The sequence below is a fragment of the Scleropages formosus genome, chromosome 18 (assembly GCF_900964775.1).
Source record: "Scleropages formosus chromosome 18, fSclFor1.1, whole genome shotgun sequence".
Lineage (NCBI taxonomy): Eukaryota > Metazoa > Chordata > Actinopteri > Osteoglossiformes > Osteoglossidae > Scleropages > Scleropages formosus.
The window spans coordinates 4,133,600-4,152,857 of record NC_041823.1 but is presented as its reverse complement, the minus strand read 5'-3'; the positions used below and the strand labels follow the sequence as shown (position 1 = coordinate 4,152,857).

At 43.6% G+C, this 19,258-nt stretch overlaps 1 protein-coding gene across 1 annotated transcript in view; it reads right to left on the bottom strand.

Annotated features, from left to right (window-relative positions):
- LOC108940655 (probable assembly chaperone of rpl4) overlaps positions 1–19,258 on the bottom strand; it is a 97,290-nt gene that overhangs the window by 21,876 nt on the left and 56,156 nt on the right. Inside the window, exon 10 of the mRNA XM_029259984.1 lies at positions 4,757–4,810. Within this exon, the coding sequence (XP_029115817.1) occupies positions 4,757–4,810 (54 nt within the window). The remainder of the gene's footprint in view (positions 1–4,756; positions 4,811–19,258) is intronic.

Here is a 19,258-nt window from a genome sequence, read left to right as displayed (position 1 = left end):
TCATAGCTGGTGCCAGCTGATTATCATAGTGAAAAAGAAGGTAGAGCTGGTGAGGGTGCAGCTCCACGGACCTCTGCTTCCTGGCGTTCGGGCCTGTTGTGAATGCAGGTGCGGAGCAAAAACATGACCTGAACGTGGATGATCTGGAAGGATGAATGGAGGGTGGGATTTAGACAAGGAATCTATTTATTTTTCCCTTTATTCCCATCCTGCCAAAAAGAGCCGCTAAGATGACATTTTGCTAATCTCGTAGAGATCCTCCATCCTGCTTGGACACATAAGCTACATAGGATGGGCGGCCCGATGGCAACGCCAAGAAGACCTCGCCATATGGCCAAATGAAGAGAAAGAAGTCTTGGAGGGGCGGACAGCACGCTCTACATCTGCCAAAGTGCCAATGACAGTCCGTCACCAGCTGCTGCTTTTGAGCCCTTCTTATACGATTTTTAAATTTAATCTCATTTGCTCAATTACATGTTAATCATTCAAAGAGCTTATCCAGCATGTGCCTCGGCCTGTCGGTTGTTTATGGAATGCAGTGGGTGAGATGGCTCTCGAGAGGGACCGTGAATAAAAACAAACATGCTGGCCCCTCGTGAAATCCGATCATCATCCTGTTTGTTTACTGCCATTTAATTATAAATCGCAAGAGGGATTTTTACATTTTTAAAACACCACTATTTTTGTTTATTAAATACTACACATTATGTAATTAAGCACTGTCATAAAGGAAAAAAATGTGGATTACCTTGAGGAATCCACCAGCGACCGACCTCAATCTGTTACCTGCAATGTGTGAAAGCTTTACAGAGTTTGTTAACAAAAACTGACTTCGATGCTTCATGTTACAAGTCACCAAGTGACACCACGTCAACGGTGTCCTACAAACATCTGCCCACGTAGCGTAAGATGGCAGGTAGCAGACATTGAACCTCGACACTGTGGCAGTGTTGGTCCAAGTCAACAAAGCGAAACACTTTCGGGGCAAATAACCCTTTGGTTCCACCAAATACATGTAGGGAAAAACCAAGAAACACTACACTGTTGGAAAAAATTCCTCAGCAGACAAATTGTTACATTTTTTAACAACATATTTGTATCTACTGTCCATCCAACCCTCCATTTTCTTAACCACTTGTCCTTTAGGGTTGCGGTAGCAATAGGGAGAGCTGAGAAGCCCAGACGCCCCTGTCCGCTGCAACTTCCTCCAGCTCAGCCCAGGGATCCCTAGCCGCTTGCAGGTCAAATGGGAGATATAATCCCTCCAGCGGGTCCTGGGCCGACCTCGGGGTCTCGTACCAGTTGGCAGTGCCCGGTATACCATACCTCCAAAGGGAGGCGCCCAGGAGGCATCCTTACTAGATGCCCGAACCATCTGAACTGGCTCCTCTCAATGCGGAGGAGTAGCTGCTCTACTTTGAGTTCCTCCCAGATGGATGAACTCCTCACCCTGTATCAACTGTACAATACAAATTTCCTCCAATATTAAATAGTATTATTTAAACAAAGACCTTTTTTAATTTTGAAAGAAATAGTCTTCTAATTCGGGGTGCGGTGGCGCAGTGGGTTGGACCGCAGTCCTGCTCTCCGGTGGGTCTGGGGTTCAAGTCCCGCTTGGGGTGCCTTGCGACGGACTGGCGTCCCGTCCTGGGTGTGTCCCCTTCCCCCTCTGGCCTTACGCCCTGTGTTGCCGGGTAGGCTCCGGTTCCCCGTGACCCCGTGAGGGACAAGCGGTTCAGAAAATGTGTGTGTGTGTGTGTAGTCTTCTAATTTATTTCACAATTCCTTGTAATGTGACCATTTTGAGTATTTTCACTTTGAAGTTATAGGCTCCCAAGGAGGCCAAAAAGGGGGGGGGGAAAAAAAAAAAAAAAAAAAACTGGCCAACTACTTTTCAGGGGAAACAACACACTTAAAGGAAAAAAAAACTTTTTCAGCATTTGCAAAGGACATCAGAAGTTGTTTTAAGATTTCTTTCTGAAAGACAGTGAGTGCTGAGGTGAGTGTTGAGGTCCACACCAGCAATGGAGATGCTGGAACAAGGACACCTATGATGTTCTGCTTGAAAGGGAACTTTTACATCCAGTGCTTCTGCAAGGTTCAACAGTGTGGGACGCCTGAAGGGAAGTGTCCCTTGCCAACAACTCTACACTGATCCACGCACCTCATCAATGTATCTCCATAACAATTCTATACATTTCGATCTAACTCTTATTGAGAGTTCCAGAGCTACTTTTTTCCACCCCCCTCAGTGTCCAACTGAAAGGTCAGAGGTGCCTATCCCATGATTTCAATGGGCTTGGAGTCCAAGTAGAGGAAAATGACCAGCGATGGACAGGCAACTTGTAGACAAACAACGGATAGAGAACAAATAGATACACAAGCAATGGACAGACTAACAGCGAGTAGAAAATCAATGAACAGATAACCATTGCGTGGACAATCAAGGGACAGTTAACTGATGAGTAGTCAATGAATAGATAGACAACAAGAACCCAGACATTCAATGACAGAGAACCAATACAGAAAGGACTAAAAACCACTGAGCAGAAAAAGAATGGATAAACATCCAAAGATGATCAACACATAGACAATGGTTGCAAAACCGATGGATAGACGGTCAATGAGCAGATAATCGATGGAGTGAGAACCACAGACAGCCAACTCCCAGATAGATAAACAAAAGTTAGACAAGCACTCCGTGAACAAGTAACAGTGACGTTTAGGAAGGCACTGGACTCAGTTCTGTAGATGCACACAACTGAAAAGTCAGTTTTTGCCTTTGTTGTCTTTTCTGTTGAACAGTAACTGTGAAGTGTCTGACAGCAGGAGGTGAACCAAGTTCCCATTTTTAATTTGAGTTTGGATAGCAAGTATTCAACACACAAAAACTTCAAATTTCATCCTTTTTATCAGTTGAGGGTAATATCAGCATGTGGATATACACAGCACATAAAAACACTGAGAATTTAAGCAGCGTTTGCATCGAAACAACAATATACTTCATTATTTAAAAGAAGTTGCAAATTGTGTAACTTCAAATGATCGAGCTGCACATTGACTTAACCGTAAAGGACCATTTTAAGTGATGGAGCAAACACACAACCCAGTGAAAGACAGCACCGTTTTGCAGCTCATACTTATTTGCTCTTTGGACACCACTGCAAAAAAAAAGTTTTTGGTAAACAGAGTTATGAACCTCATGGAAATTCAGCTGTACCCAATTCCTTTGGACTGAGGGGGTAAAAATTGAAAACAAGGCATTTTTAACACAAAACAAGGAGAATGGAGAGTGAAATTGTGTGTGCCAAGATGATATAGTGCTGCTCCCGGGTTCGGTGATGTCCTCATTTAAATCTCCCGCACAAGAGCTCCGATTGCTTTGCTGGACATATTCAAACTCTTCTCCGGGATGGATGGGGTTGTGGTCGAGCTCAGTCATTTCGCGGATGGATTTACACGGTGTTCTTCTCCGCGGTCCTCCTCGGCAACGATTCGACAGAGCGGACTGCTCCCCGGAGCAAAATCATCAGTTGAAAATAAGTGAAGCGGGAAAACTGCCAGAGTAACATTAACGGCCCTGTCTGTCGGTGCAGGCTGCCCAAGGGATATAAACACCCTGATCTCGTCTCCATCATTAGCATTCTGCTCCCTTCGGCACTCATAACCGGGCACGTCAATCAACTGGACAAACACTCCCCTTCAGGTATGTCCAGCCTTGCGATGTGAACATCGAGCGTGGCGTAATGTAAATACGAAAAAGAAGGAGGTACAACGACGTCGACAAGCTGATCAACGCTTGTATGAAGGACGATGTTAGAGCCTCCTGTTTGCTGACCAGATAAAGGTACCCATCAGAACTTTCCCGAAGGACCACAAATGGACGCAGCGGCAAATGGATGAGAAATGTGTCCTGCCTCTCAGCCCCTTGTTCTTCTTTGAGATGAGCCGTTTAGTCATCACCCACAATGTATTGATGACAAAATGAGAAAAGACGGCAGGGCTTCGATGGCTGTAAAAACCCCACGGTATGACAATGCGGCTGTCATGAGCACCGCCTGTCCATATATTCCCTTAGAAAAGGTGGGCTGGAGGGATGCTATTACTGCATGTCGATACTGAAAATGACGGATACAGAGACGCCAACTTGAAACACACCAGGAGTCCCACACAGCTTTTCCCAGCAGCAGCAAAAGACGAAAACGGGGAAAGGAAATAATGATAGTAACGTTTACCAGCCTTGGCACAGAGCAGACATTACCGCTAGCTCGTTCACGCTGGCTTGGCAAGCACGTTTATTGGCTTGTCAGGAAGACTAGTTGGGAGATGTCATCAATTTCGCGGCGGGAGGCAATACATCGTACTCCGTTTCGCTATTTCACAGGTGGACTTGATGGCTCAGCAGAGATGTCAAATTCATCAGGGGCTCCTGTATGTAATCGGCCCTCCTTGTAATGCGAACGGGGAAAAGGCGCACTTGTACACAAACACAATTTCCGCAGGGTTCCATGAATTATTTAAATTTCAAGTCTAATATATTGAACATCAAAAAGTGTTGTCAGATGCATTAGAGACGGATGGCGTTCAAGAAGTGCGTGATAAACTGACTCTGCAACTAAAGAGAGACTGTGCAAATATGCATTAGTTTTCCTGTCTGCTCTCAAGATTGAGTACTGAACTAGTCCACACCTATGCACGTGCCCATGGACACACGCAAACGCACACACACGGACTCGGCCTGCTGCCACTCACTCACCTGTACGACCTCGTCGTCCTCCTCCAGCAGTCCCTCGAGGACCTCAATGGCGGTCTGCGGGACACAGAAAGGGACACGCCCGGTTAGGGCACAGTTCTCAGAAGAAAGAGCTGGGAGGTAAATGCTACTGTGAGTACAATCTTCATTCCTGAAAAACCCTTCATAGGATGAAATCTCATAACTCAGAGATGTAGTTACCATTAAATTAAATTAAAATTACCAGAGGGAGCCCCAGAGTAGCAGACGCTACAGTACGAAACTCAGTGTTAAGGTGTTAACTCAACTGGGAGAAACCCAAAATCCAGTCCTTCGAAATGGAAGGAAATGGCTAGTAAGCCAAAGTAGGGACAGGAAATGATGCTCCTCAGAAAGTTTAATTCTTGTAACCCAATCTGGGGACAGTCTGTATTAGTCCTGTGATTTCATCCTGTCTGTGACAGAATACACAGATCAACATGGAAACCTGGCTAGATGCCTTTGCTAAGTTTACCGTGGTACATAGCCATTTGCAATTTGACCATCTGGACCATCACGCAGTCCTTGAAACCGGTCTACATTTAGCTTCCCACACTCTTTTTGGATTTTGGGTTCAAAGAGGGTGATGGGGTAGAATGAATGAGTTGTGGGAAGAAGCTGGACTGCTTTGTCCTCTGGGCGTCTTCGTAGAAGGAGTCCATTTGTCTTAGTCCCACACATCTTTTTAAACTCTGAGACCATGCTGCGGGGGAGCACTCTGTCCATGCCACAGCCAAAACTGGACCATACTGGACAGCACTGGACAGACGGCGAAGCCCATGAAGAAAGTCCAGCCGGAAGGTATGACCGACGTGACCGAGCCCTTCAGAACAAACCAAACTTCCCCTTTAATTGAGCACAAAAATAGAAACACGAACCCCTAACCTGCGCCATGAAGTAGATTTTATATCTATAGCATGTGCACTGCGCCTCATCTCCCCAAAGGACTGACATAATCTCACATCTGTTCTAATAACGCTGCCTGCGCTTAAGAGGAAGGTGATCTCCAAAACCCTTGACACAATTAAAGGTGCCGAAAATCTCCGGTCCTCCACAAGAGTCCTGTCAAACAGTGGCGACGACGCTATTGGCTGTTGCTCAGTCCAGACTCCCGATCCGTGAGCCGCATTTGCGTCTTGGGGGCGAACTCAAGAGCGTCGATGAGGGTGTCAACACTCGCCACACCTCCCACAGGTCAATGTGACCGGTACGGCCGCGTCCAAGTACTGTACGGTACCAGTGCTGCCCATTTGGAAGTTCCGGCCTCTTTCCCCACTCCTGGACACCGAGGGTTACAGGCTCCATATTTTCAACATGCCACACTGCCTCTTCTCAGCATCAGGAGGAAACGCAGTCGTCACAAAAACTGCTCATTGTAAAACAAATACAAGCTGCAGCCACGACTTGCAAGGCCAGACGTGCCGAGGGCTCGTAAGGTGGCCCTGGAGCTCTGCGACTGCAGGTCAGATATCATTAATGGCACACACACCATTACCAACACATTTAGCAGTAGAATCTACGTAGAGCCTTTTGCTGCTTTAAAAATGAGGGGAAAAAAACTGGTAAAGAATAACAAAACACAGACAAAAAAATCTACGTTTTAATAACAGGAGCTGCTAAAGCCTGCTAAAGAACTGAAATAAAATAAAATAAAATAAAATAAAATAAAATAAAGGGAGTAAACAAAGCCACATGGCCCAGGCAGTATGTTAAACTCACTCACTCCCCCCCCTTCAGGCTCACATGCCTCCTCCTGCCACTGCCCCCTGTGGAGAACAGTCCACCTCCGTCCCTACCCAAACTAGTGCACTTTGTCTGTGGGGAGCGGGATGAACCACACCCATGGAGGGGAGCTGTGGGCGGTAGGGGGTGCGCTTGGGACAGGCGAGAGAGCGTCACGCTCTGTAATTTAAACGACTGACCACTCGATTTATGAGCGTTCTTGGCAATAAAATTCAGCCCGGACTTAATAATGGCACATTTAATGTGACACCCTTGACAATTCCAATCTACAGTTACCGCGGTCGCCCCGCAGACCAAACGCGGGGGGCGAGGGGGGGCATGCCGGTATTCATTTCATAGGTCTCCCATTTATCAGACTTAACATGTCAGCCATCTGAGTTGAAAACTTCACTTAAATTTACCATTCTATAATCCGCTGGAACATGGATAATTCCTTTAATGATTTATGCTGCTGACCTCTTTTTGTGTCGACCACCCCCCCCCCCCCCCCCATTTATTTATTTGACACTTTTCTCTAAAGCAAATTAAAATGTTAACCTACTTATACTGATTTACCCATTAATACACAAGACTTTTTCTTTTTTTAACCTGTATCAGTTTAGGGTAAGCAGGAGGTGGTAGTTGAACTTAAGTCCTTCAAGAACTCGAGCCCAAATGCAGCCACTCTAACCACTACGCCACCTGCTGCCCTCTAAATGTATTCAATGTTTGTGGAGGACACTTCTTTCCAGAGCATAGCAGCGAGCGGCAAGGCGGAAGCCCGCGCCGTTCAAGTTGTGTCCACGAGGATTCGGGTTCTAAAGATGCTGCTGCGTTCCTTCTTCTCCAGGAGATAAGGCTGGTGCACGTTTTAATGAAGCGGTGACGGTGGCGGCACGCGCAGCGTTGCCCTGGGCCTGCTCCCACATCACAGTCGAGAGGGGCTCCTGTTTAAAAATCTCAAAGCGAGTGGGAGGGGTGGAGGGCACTGCCGCCGCCACCGCTGCCGCTGCCTCCCCTCCGCGTGACAGTCTAATGAATTTCACAGGGGTGTGCGCCTCGCTTGCTCCTTTTTATTTTTATACATCTCTCCTTTCCCCTACCTTTCTTCATCAAAATTATTTGCTTCCTGACAGCTCATTAGGTTAAACTTTAAAGAAAAACCTGCAAAACTAAAACTGTACAACATTTCACATTTACATTTTATTCATTTCACTGACATTCAAGAGCAACTTCACAGCCAACGTGGCACAATAGAGCAAGTGCAAACAGCAGGACGTGTTGAGGAAGCTGAACACCGCACTCTCACCACACTGACAGTAAAAACCAAATTGGACCGCTCATTTTAATATCAATATTGTTATTAATAATAATAATAATAATAATAATAATAATAATAATAATTGTTTGTAACACTTAGTTTTTCCTACTAAGCCACAATCAATAACAAATTTAACAATGGAAAAAGCTCATAGCATAAAGGTTACAACTGCTGCCTTTAGACCCAAAGGTGGCAGGTTTGAATCCCACCTCCAGCTATAGTACCCTTGAGCAAGGTACTTACATTGAATCCAGTTTTTTTTAAAAAAAAAAAAAACAGCCAGCTGTATAAAAAAAGTTAATAATTGAAGTTATCTTAACACTATAAGCTGCTTTGGAGAAAAGCGTCAGTTAAATGAATTATAGTGGTTTTACACTCCGATTCTGTTTCAGCGCTCTGTACTATCACCTATTGGCTCGAAGGGTAAACACAGCTCACATTCACTGTGCTACAGACAGATATTAAAACAAGTGAGTGAAAAAATGCAATTAAAAATAAACAGAAAAATCTTTAAAAATTCATAGATCGGTCGCTCCTGACACAAGAAGCCAGTATACTTCTGTAAATCTTAAAACTTCACCCACTTCTACAGGCAGATATTCTTCTTCTCGACACCACGCTCAAGGGTAAAACAAGACTTGACATGAACTGGCAACCTTCAGGTCATAAGTATGTGCTCCTTGATGCTCTGTGTGAAAACAGGTCACAGAAAAGAATTCTGTTCTGGAAAACAAACGCCTACCAACAGTACCAGACCCCGAGTAACAGTGAACATTGATGGGCTGAGTGGCTGATGAGCAGACTGACAAACTGGACTAATTGATTGGCAAATGAGCTAATTGTCCAATTAGCTGATTAGTTGATGGGTTGGCAAATTGGACTAATTGATTGGCAAATGAGCTAATTGACCAATTAGCTGATTGGTTGATGGGGTGATTGGCAGATGAGCAAACTGTCCAATCGGCAGAAGAGTTAACGATCGGATTAGCTAATTGGCTGATAGATTAACATGTTCTGATGTTCTGGCGCATTACAGGAACGGATCCCCGACTGAACCCCCCCCCCCATCAAAAGAGAATCTGGAAGAGGCTGCATGGGCACCACAGAGATTCCCAAAGCTCTGCTCCTGGGACAATCATCAGGCACATTCTAGCACAGAGTCCTGGGCATTATTACACTCCCAGAGGGAGCAACGGCATGGACATTAACTGTTTCAATCGGAGTGGCACCCGCCTTGCTTGGTACCACTGATCATTATTGCACTTTCAGAGTCTAATCTTCTGCACGACAGCCCCTTGATATCAACACCGGAAAAAATGACAAACGGTGCAAGCTCAGAAAGAGAAAAGAGCGAGAGGGAAATATATGCATCTCGCAACACAATTCCTGCAGATCATTGCAATACACATTGACTGTAAAAGCCTGTGTCCTACCAGGGTTTCTATGGAATACATTTTTTTTTTTTTTTTTTAAAACTTACATTTAGGTGCCTGAGACCCAAGGTAATTCCTTGAAATTTTGCTGGAGCCGCTTTAGCGCCAGCGATCCGTGAAGCTTTCTTTAACTAATACTGCCCATTTATCAGTTACAAAGCTGCACTATCGCACAGAATTGTTTTCCATCTTTGAAGCAATCTTCACATGTATACAGTAGGTCCTGGCTGGCTGCAATGATATATCGATTTTTTTTTCTTCCCTTCCCCTCTTTTTCCCCGTTGTGCCGGGAGAAAAGCGTGCTATGCCCATGTGAAGAGAAGGTCAGAAAGCTTGGGGAGGGTACAGAACCTCTGACCTTGCGGAACACAATTGAAATTCTGCTCGGTACCATCCAGAGGGGGCCTGATCGCAAATGCTGCCATGGCAATCCTCACCCTGGCTGCTGCCCCCACTCGCCATTCCTGGAGGAAGGTCCCGGAGCTTCTAAAATTGCCTTCCAAACAGCTCTTAAGGTCTGTGCACTTTTGTGAAGTGGTCACTGGAGTGTTGAATAGAAGCGGGGGCCCATATATGGCTTGGGATGCTGCCATGCACCCCCAACCCCCTCTGAAAAACAGAGAGCTGGTTAACCAATTACACCGCAGAATATAGAAGCCCTTGACTAGACTGAAGTTGTCGCCAAAACACTCTTATGGAGTCGGTGGCAGGGTATCAAACAGACCGAAATCCCATGGACTCCTGGCAACCACGTTCAGAGTTTACTCATGCTCTGCAGATTTCAAAGCCGTCAGAACTGTGTGGTAAGCAAGTTGCCATGAAATGCTGTTGCAGATTTGGCCACCGAGGCTTATAAATGTCACAATGGCATCCAGCTGTTCCTGATACCATCTCTATACCCATCCTGCAGCTTCTGGCCTTGCTTTATACTAAAAGCTCCATGTCCATTCCATGTCAAAGGGCAGGAAAATCTTTTGTAGTTGACATTCCATTCCAGCATAGAGGGGACAGTGTGATGGTGCAGGACTGCTTTGCTGTTCATGGAGTTGGTGAACCAAGTCCATAGTAATCTCGACCAGCCAGGTTATCATGGCATACTTCAGAGAAACACCATTCCATCAGGATTATGGCTAGGTGGGCAGTCCTTTGTTCTTCAACAAGACGCAGTCTGAAACACACCTGAAAATTGTGCAAGAACTATCTGTCCAAGAGAGAAAGCAAAGAACAATGCAAACTAACGACCTCAATGTAAAACTGGTCAATTATGCAAAAAAAAAAAACAAAAAAAACATCCAGTATACTCAAAAAAAATTTGAATGGCACCCTAAAACACATCTTTGAAAAAGACTAAGTTAAAACATACACATCACCAGCCTTAGTGAAAGACGGTGTGAAACTGCAAGAAGTTCAGGAATTCACTGCGTGAAAAGGAAAACATAACCTACTTAAAGCAGGTCTGTCAATGTTCCCAAAAGAGCTGCACTGATTACATCACAATCTCCATTTCCAAAGAAGATGTGCACATAACCTTTTAAAATATATGTTCATGTTTTCACTTCAAGAGACAGGACACTTGATTTCAGTAAACTGAGATTGCACGTTTTTCACTTTGCACGTAGCCCAATTAATCACGCAGTATAATGGGACTCAACAGTACTATAAAGGCAGGCATAAGGAGAGATTTTAAAACACTATTACCCTTAAAGCTATTCTGCATAGTACCTGCTACCGACATCATTCCCGGAGGGAAAACGTGTGACCTCCAGTTGACCTTCACACAACCTGGCGCGTCAACATCTCCAATAAAATGTCAAGATGAGACTGCGTGGATTTCGAGCGTGAAGTTCAGTACACAGGAACAGGTCTGATAACATTTATCTCAGCAGGAAACAAACACACCGCTTTATTTACGGTTATTTATTCCATCAGTGTCACACCGAAGGCTCTGGTCCCCCGACACCAGCTGCACGCAAATAACCACATTCTTACCGAGACGCCAAGGAGCTTTAACCAGCACAATCGCAATTTACATATTCTTTTACAACGTTTGTTAGAGAAGGAAAATTATTACTCATCACATCAACATTCAGTAATCACTGCGCAGGTGATGTCAACAGAGTTCAAGACATGACTGAGTAAAAACATATTTGAAAAGTATTAAAAACTGCTTCAGTGTTAAAAACTGTACATATGCCAAAAACTGCCCTAAATTGCACCCACTAGCATCATATTCAGTGTCACCATATTTACAATTCCAAGTCATTTGCAAAAAGTTTTTCTGAAGTCTACATGCGTAGCAGAAGTAGGTAAACTAATAAGTAGGTAAAGAGGTAAATTAATTTAATTTATATTTTATTATATTCATCAGTAATCTTCTTTTTTCTTTTAATTAAAATTATAAATAATGCAGAAAATAAAGATGTTTTTCTATAGTTGCTATTTTTAAGGTTTTCTGGGTCTATAGTGTAAAAATTAGCTGTTTGCGAAAATTCCTTTTCCATCGAGAGTGAACACGAAAGGTTTGGTGTATATGAAGTGTATTTTAGAAAATAATGATTTCATAAAGTACATTTATGATGATCATGTGCAAGAACTGGCTTGAGGAAGAAAAGACTCCATGTCACATTTAAATATATTAATAATTAGAAAATTAATTTACATGTATTTATTTATCGGACACTTTTCTCCAAAACAACTTTCACTGAACTCTATGAAGTGTTATGAGCCCACACACCTTATTCACTGTGGTGAATTACACTGCTAGATACACTACTTACACCAGGTCACTTATCTATACGTCAGTGGAACACACACTCTCTCTCTGTCACTCACACACAGTATGGGTGAACCTAAACAGCATGTCTTTGAAGAATTACATTCTGAGAAATTCCTCATTTGGTCATATTTTAATAATAATATTAATGTAGCACATTTAAAAGCAGCTTCTCGAAACAATCCTAGCGGATTTTAAAAACTGAAAAATTAAAGCACAAAGGTGGAAAAGAGAGGATGAAAACAAAAAACCTGAGTGCACAAGTGAGCCACAGAGTGACAGACTGCAGCTGAGCGCATGGGTACACTGTTCCCACAATGCAGTGCGTCTCACAGTCTCTCTCACACAGACAGCTTAGCAAAATTTTTAGATGTGGTCTCAGTTTAGCATGTGATATCAAATGCTGCATGGCCACACCAGATGTAGCAGGCTGGATGATGGAAAATACAGGAAAATCAACAATAAGTGACATTAATAATCAAAGACTAGATAAGTGAAACACCTGTAATCTGGAGACTGAATAACAGGGTTATGAGTGTACCCTGATCAAGGGTATTACAGAAGGAACAAGGAATCCAACTCCAGGACCTTTGAGTGCAAGACAACAGTTCTAACCACTGAGCCACCTGCTGGTCATTTATATGTTACTGACAATTTTCCACAGTTGACGTGAAGAAGGACCAGTTTTCTCATCTTTCAATAAGTCCTGTTACCTGCACATACCAGCAATGGAAAGGCACCAAAAGAATTTTTAATTCACTATTTTTCCATAGCAACAGAAAGCCTGCGATGAAAACAGCATGGTGCACTCTTATTCCTCATTTTATTAATAAAAATGGGAGGTGGGGGTGGCCTTGCTTCCTCGCTGGAGGGCCCTAACTGCAGGGCTCACTCTTGTGAGTAATGCTCTCGGTCTTTGAACACACCACCCCCCCCAACGCCACCCATATGGTTGCACAAAGTTTTGTTTTCTGTTATGTAAATTGCCATGCTCAATTTACATATATAATCTCGGGACATCTGTCACCAAAAGGGTGGAAGGGGGTCGAGGGGGGGTGGGAGTGGAGGAAAAACTTGCAAACAAGACAGAAAGTGAAGCAGCCAAGGCAGGGGCAAATTCCCAGAGTGTTGTACTCAGGCGTCCCAGAGCTGAACTGAAATAGCACTTTCTGAACTAAGTAATAAAAAAACTTCTTACTTCTGCATACCATCACAGAAAGACTCCTTAGCTAGGCACCTTTATAGAGCATCCTTAAGGAAGAGGAGAACAGGGAGACCTCTCATACCACGCAGAGCACTCTAAAGTAATTTCACGATTGGCCAATCAATCCTCCAAAACCGGGGAATGACCTCATGTCCAGCAGCATTACAATAAACACTGGAATTAAAACGGCCACTTGGCTCTTCCAATTAAATTGAGCAGACTGACAGGTTGTATTCTCAGCAAGCCTCAGGGCAAACACACTCTTCCGAAAGACAGGAACGAATAAACAAAGGAAGGAGAGATAAATGGGTATAAATGGGTAAATCATTCTATGTGGATTAATGCCTTGAAAAGGTTCAGCTAAATTAATACATGTAAATATAAGGAGGGAAGAAGAGAAGGAACAGAGGAAGGTGGAAAGAAGGAAGCAAGAAAGCAAGAGCCAGACAAAATTACTTTATTCTAACATAGAGAAAAGAATAACAAAAAAGAAAAAAGGATCCTGTTAGCATTACGATAACCGTTTCCGGGCTCCTCCTAGAAGGTCCTTACAAAATCAAAGCCCTCGGCAATCATGGCTGAGTCCAGCACATGACATTTACAGCACTCACTTTCTTGCCCGCTTGCTCGCTCACCAAACTTTACACGTATGACTGATGCATCGAGATTTCCCTATAAAAGATAATGCATTCGCACATGTGGCAAAAAAACGCACGTCAGCATGTTAACCTACCGATAACACTAGAAAATCGGTTAGTTTCAGATATTTCCGTAGCTGTACATTTACTAGAGCACCTTAGTCAGTGGTACATGATGAAAGCAGCTTCCCCATTCCCCTTCTCCTCTTTTCTTACAGACACAGGTCCAGATGGTTCACCACTACATCTGCTCCTGGTCATAGAGAAATCTCGTTTGTAGCCCAAGAGACAGATCTCCAGCAGCATCCATCTCCACGTGGGCAAAAAATTTTTAACTGCATGATCTCCAGGGGGTGAGCAGCAGCATATCTGCCTGTCAATCAGCTAAAGCCCCTTTCTATTTTACCCCCTTTTTCGGTTAGTTTGTCCCTTGATGCGCTGGCTGTACTTCCCTCACATGTTTCAGCAGCCACAGGTGTCATCAGAGCTCTGAACATGACCTATTTAAAGGCGACCAACAAACAAACACAAAAATGTACATCTGCCGGCATAGATAGGTCACATCAAGGTCGGGAAGCACTCATGGTCAAACCATGACTTTCAATCCCTTCCAGGCTGGCGGATCATGAAAACCCAGTGATCCCCGTGCCTGTGGTGCACTGTTACGCCTTAGTGGCATCACTATGCGCTTGAAGAGTACAAAGTTTAACGCAACTCTGTAAGATGGAAAAACTCTGTTAAAAACCACAGAGGAGCCTTTTTACTGAGTTCAGAGCAGCGCTTCCAGCTTCACTCCTCTTGTAGAATGCATATTCTCCCTTAAGCTAAAAACAGCTTTAGAAATCGTACAGAAGATTCTAGAACATGACTTATCCTGCATAGCCACGATTTTGTATTGCGCTGCTGTTCTGAACTTAATGACATCTTTTCTATTAAGGATGTTAATGCAGGCATTGTTGCCTGAGCCATGGCAGAGATGAAGAAGCTGAGTGCTTTTTAAGTGTCATCATCCTTTCATGAGGATCATTCATTTGCACTTCTTCGCGGAACTTAAAAGAGACAAAACAAGACCTCCACGTACCACGTCACTCTACTTCAGGAAGACCGCGTGCCCTGAAACCAGCCCATACTGACGGTGCCACTCAGGGAAGCAAAATAAAAGTACATGTGATGTTATTTCACTCCTGCTACCAAGGCGATAAATAATCAGCTGTGAGCCTGATGCAGATTATCAATAATTAAGTATAATTAATTTATTTTCCTCCATATAATTTTCTCTTTGTGCAAATGGGTTGATGATATTTCATTGCTGTAATTTAGTATAATCTTTCAGTCTTATCTTCAGATTTAAAGCACCGTCATGGGATTCGATTAACTAACCAACTTTAATCTTAATTTATATTTACAGGTTTAAACCCAATGAAAAATTCAGAAAATAAGGGGAGGGGTGTAGCACGGGGAATTCTTGATTGTCAGTGTAACTACAGATCCGGTTGTAAATGGTGAAACAGCGTGAGCAACATCTACTGTACATCACAGTCTGGAGATGCAGCCAAGCGGAAGAAGGCCACCAAAGCAATATGTTGTCTTGTCAGCAAGGCCAATTTAAATGTCAATCTGGACTTTGGCTCAGTAGTTTTCCCACCGAGGTTAGCCATCACGTTCATGCGCAGAGAGGTGCAGCGGCAGGACCGTTATATAAATCAATGAATCATTACTGCCGGCCTGCGTGTTGGACCGCAATGCTGACACGCAGCTTCAAGCACACCAGTTACAAGGTGAACCCTGTCCGCTGGAGGTTTGTGGGCCGATCTGTCGGCTCCAACACAAAGTCTCGTTATCGGGGCAGGTGACATGCAGTACATTCGCTGTGGAATCGTTCACCCTGGAGAATTTTCTCAACATGTCTATTCTCACTCCCTTATGATAATCGTGAAAATCATTTCACATACTGACTTTTGTCAACCGTGGCATTCATCTCAAATCCAAACAGAATCAAAGGTATTTTCAACCATATCCTGTTCATTTTTTCCACAATGAAAATAAATAAAAAATGCTTTGAACAGAAATTAGGAACGGAAAAAATATCAAAAATGCAAGAAAGAGTGACCTGTGGTTCACTTATGTTTTTGATCATGTTCATTCACTGCTAAGGGGGTCAGTAGGTTCTAGTGCATTTACATCTCATCCAAGACTGAGGTAGATACATATCATTCAGTACATCAAGTCGGTATCGGCTCTTAGCAGTCAAATAATGTACCCAAAATGTTTAGTTTCCTTGGAGCTGACAGACACATATAGGCACACATTTATTATTACAATTTATTAGATCCTTCTAGAGTCCAGTTCTAGAGACCATACCGACTTGAACAGGTTTATGTTAAACCCAAAAAAAAAAAGAGTCACAAACTGAAGGACAGTAGGGCAGCATAGAGCTTGGCTGTTAAGGACATGGTCTTCCAACATACAGGAGCGACATACTTAAGCTGTTGCACAAATTGTCTGAGTGCAAGATAACCACACTAAGGTATGGGAAAAAACTGGAAACATGATTCTGCGAGAGCCTTTTCCTGACCTTCAGCATCAATTCCAAAGAGACTCGCGTCAAATGTGCCACCGCGTCTCCAACCACTCTGCATTTCTGTGTAGTCGCCTAGAGAGATGGAACAGCGTACTCACTTTGAATCTCAACACGTTCAGCATTTAGGAAGGTTTGTGGTACGTTCCCAAAAACCATGTGAAGCGCTCATTATCGACACGCACTACTACAGATTGCTGCGCGCACACGTCCTCGGGCTAACGCTTGGTGGAACGAGCGAGTCCTCCAACGGCATCTGCAACCTGCTGGGGTTCCCCTGTTGCCCGAGGAATCGGTGTTCCTGGGGATCCTACCGCTTCCACTTGGCTTCCAATCAAATCTGACTGTTGTGGAAGCACCGCTCCCAGCAGTCGACCCTGACTGCAGGAGGATGTTTAAGGGGTTCCTGATCACCGTTTGCAAAGGTTGGAAAGGAAAGAACACAACACATGAACAGATCAGGAGCGGTCAGCGCTGCCGCGGCCCGGCTGGCTCGGTACTGCTCACCTCCAGCTCACGGGACGAGCAAAGAGGCCCCGGAGCTAATTAACATTCCTTAACGAGAGCGGAGGCCCACACACCAACGTCGCCGCACATCGACCCAATAGAACAGCGCAGGATTTTCAGCTCTCATTAACTGCTCTCCTTTGAATATCTTAATTGACACTCGGGCAAGTTGAGCTAATCAAAGGCTTGCATAAGAGACGTCTTGAGAGCCGAAATGAGGGGGCGGCCCAGCTGAGTTTGTGTTTGAAACACGGCTAACCAGATGCTCTCCACTTTAACTTTGTCTCTCCAGCTTTGTGACCTACTTTTTTACTTTTTTTTAATTAGTTAAGAGCAGATATGTACCATGAAACTAACTGCATGCAGGGGAAATTCAACTGCAAGAACAAAATGATATATTATTCACATTCATTCATTTACAATTCAAGGGCCACAGCTGAAAACAAAGATAAACAAAACAGTGAAAATGAATTAAAGTTTGAAAATAAATACCACTGATAAATGTATCACTGCACGTGGAGAGTCATTTCAGAGGCCTATAGGATGGGAAAAAGAACGAGGAGGCAGCAAGGACCTTTAATTCATCCTTTGTTATATTTCTGAAGGGTTTCAAGGTTTTCGCAGTTCATGCTTTACAGCCCCTTTATTTTTTTGCACAGGAAGACATGAAATTTGCATATACGCCTCATTATTCTCACTAACTGGTCCTAAATCGTTGTTGAAAACAGACCAAATATCAAAAAACCAGATAATGAAATGACATTCGCCCCAAAATCACCCTAAATGATGCCTAATATTGTGAGGAAAAATTGGAACATGTTGAAATAAAATTATGGTATTATCCACTCAATCTTTCATGTTTGCGTATTATTTCTGGTTTCACTTTTCACCATTTGTTCCCACAGAATAATTTTTTGAATTGTGCATGTACACTAAGAACGCGTCAACGCGCAATCGAGCGTGTGGGTACGCAGTTCCCACAATACAGTGTGTCTCATAGTCTCTCTTACGCAGCTGCTTCGCACAATTTTCAAATGCGGTCTCAGTTTGTCATGCCACACTGACTTGCAGATCGGATACAAGAAAATCCATACCAATTAACGGCGATTAACCAATAACGGGGATGCGTGTGTACACATTTTTCTAAATGATTCTATGCCAGAGTAAATCATCTAAATCTAAACTATGATTCTTGTATTTTTTGCCAAATGAACATTTTCAGTTAAGTGCAACTCACAGCTAATTTGAATAAATTAAGGGCTGAATTAAATCAAAGTCAGTGTTATGCAACAACTCAGAGATCTGAGTATTTTTACTAAGATTATTTAGTTATAGTCAACTGATCCTAGAACTAAATATAAAGCAATACAATAAATCCTTTCTGTCTGATGATCAGTCACTCCTGAGACCAGACCAAATAACAGACTTAATATAACTTACCCAACTACCTACAGAGTACAATAAGTACCATATACAGTAAGGTTAGTGACAATGTACAAGTGGTCACCAACTTACGATGGTCCAACTTATGATTTTTTTTGACTTTGCGATGGTGAGCTGGCGATAGACATTCAGTAAAAACCGTACTTTGAATTTTTAATTTTGATTTTGTCCCGGGAAAGCGATATGCAGAGCAATACTCACTCGTGATGCTGGGCAGCGGCAGTGATTCGCATCTCCCAGCCTGTCACTCAGAGGTGTGTAGTAAGTGTATTAAATGCGTTTTCGACTTACGATATTTTCGACTTATGATGGGTTTCGCGGAACGTAACCCCATCATGAATCGGGGACCGCCTGTACGTTACTCAGCTGTACTCAGTGGTATTGTTAGCGTACTGGCGTGCTGTTGCTGATGTTCACGCTGCCCAACACTGCCTTAGATATTATCGTACACTTTAGTGTGTTCAGTGACAGTCACTATGTTCAGGACCTGTTAGAAAAATTAATCAGTCAAATATTTTTTCTACTTACTGTGTATGGGAAGGCAGTCTGAAAAAGACCACCAGTTCCAGAACCTTTTTTTTTTTTTTTGCATATTGCCTTCAAGCAGATTTATGAAGAGCTCAAGCAATCACATGTATCACACACTCAAAGTTTACAACTGGGCGTTTACAGTAGTAGCATCTGAGATGAATTCTCCTGGCAGAGGGGTAGAATAGATTTTCCCCTCCAGCAACCTGAACTTGTAGACCTCTTGCCCCCAGTGCAGATGTTGAACCGCTAGGCTGAATGCTGGCAATATCTAAGGCGCTCAGCTCATAACAACAACCATCATCTAGTCAGGAACATGTGGGCTGAAAGGGCGCCGTGG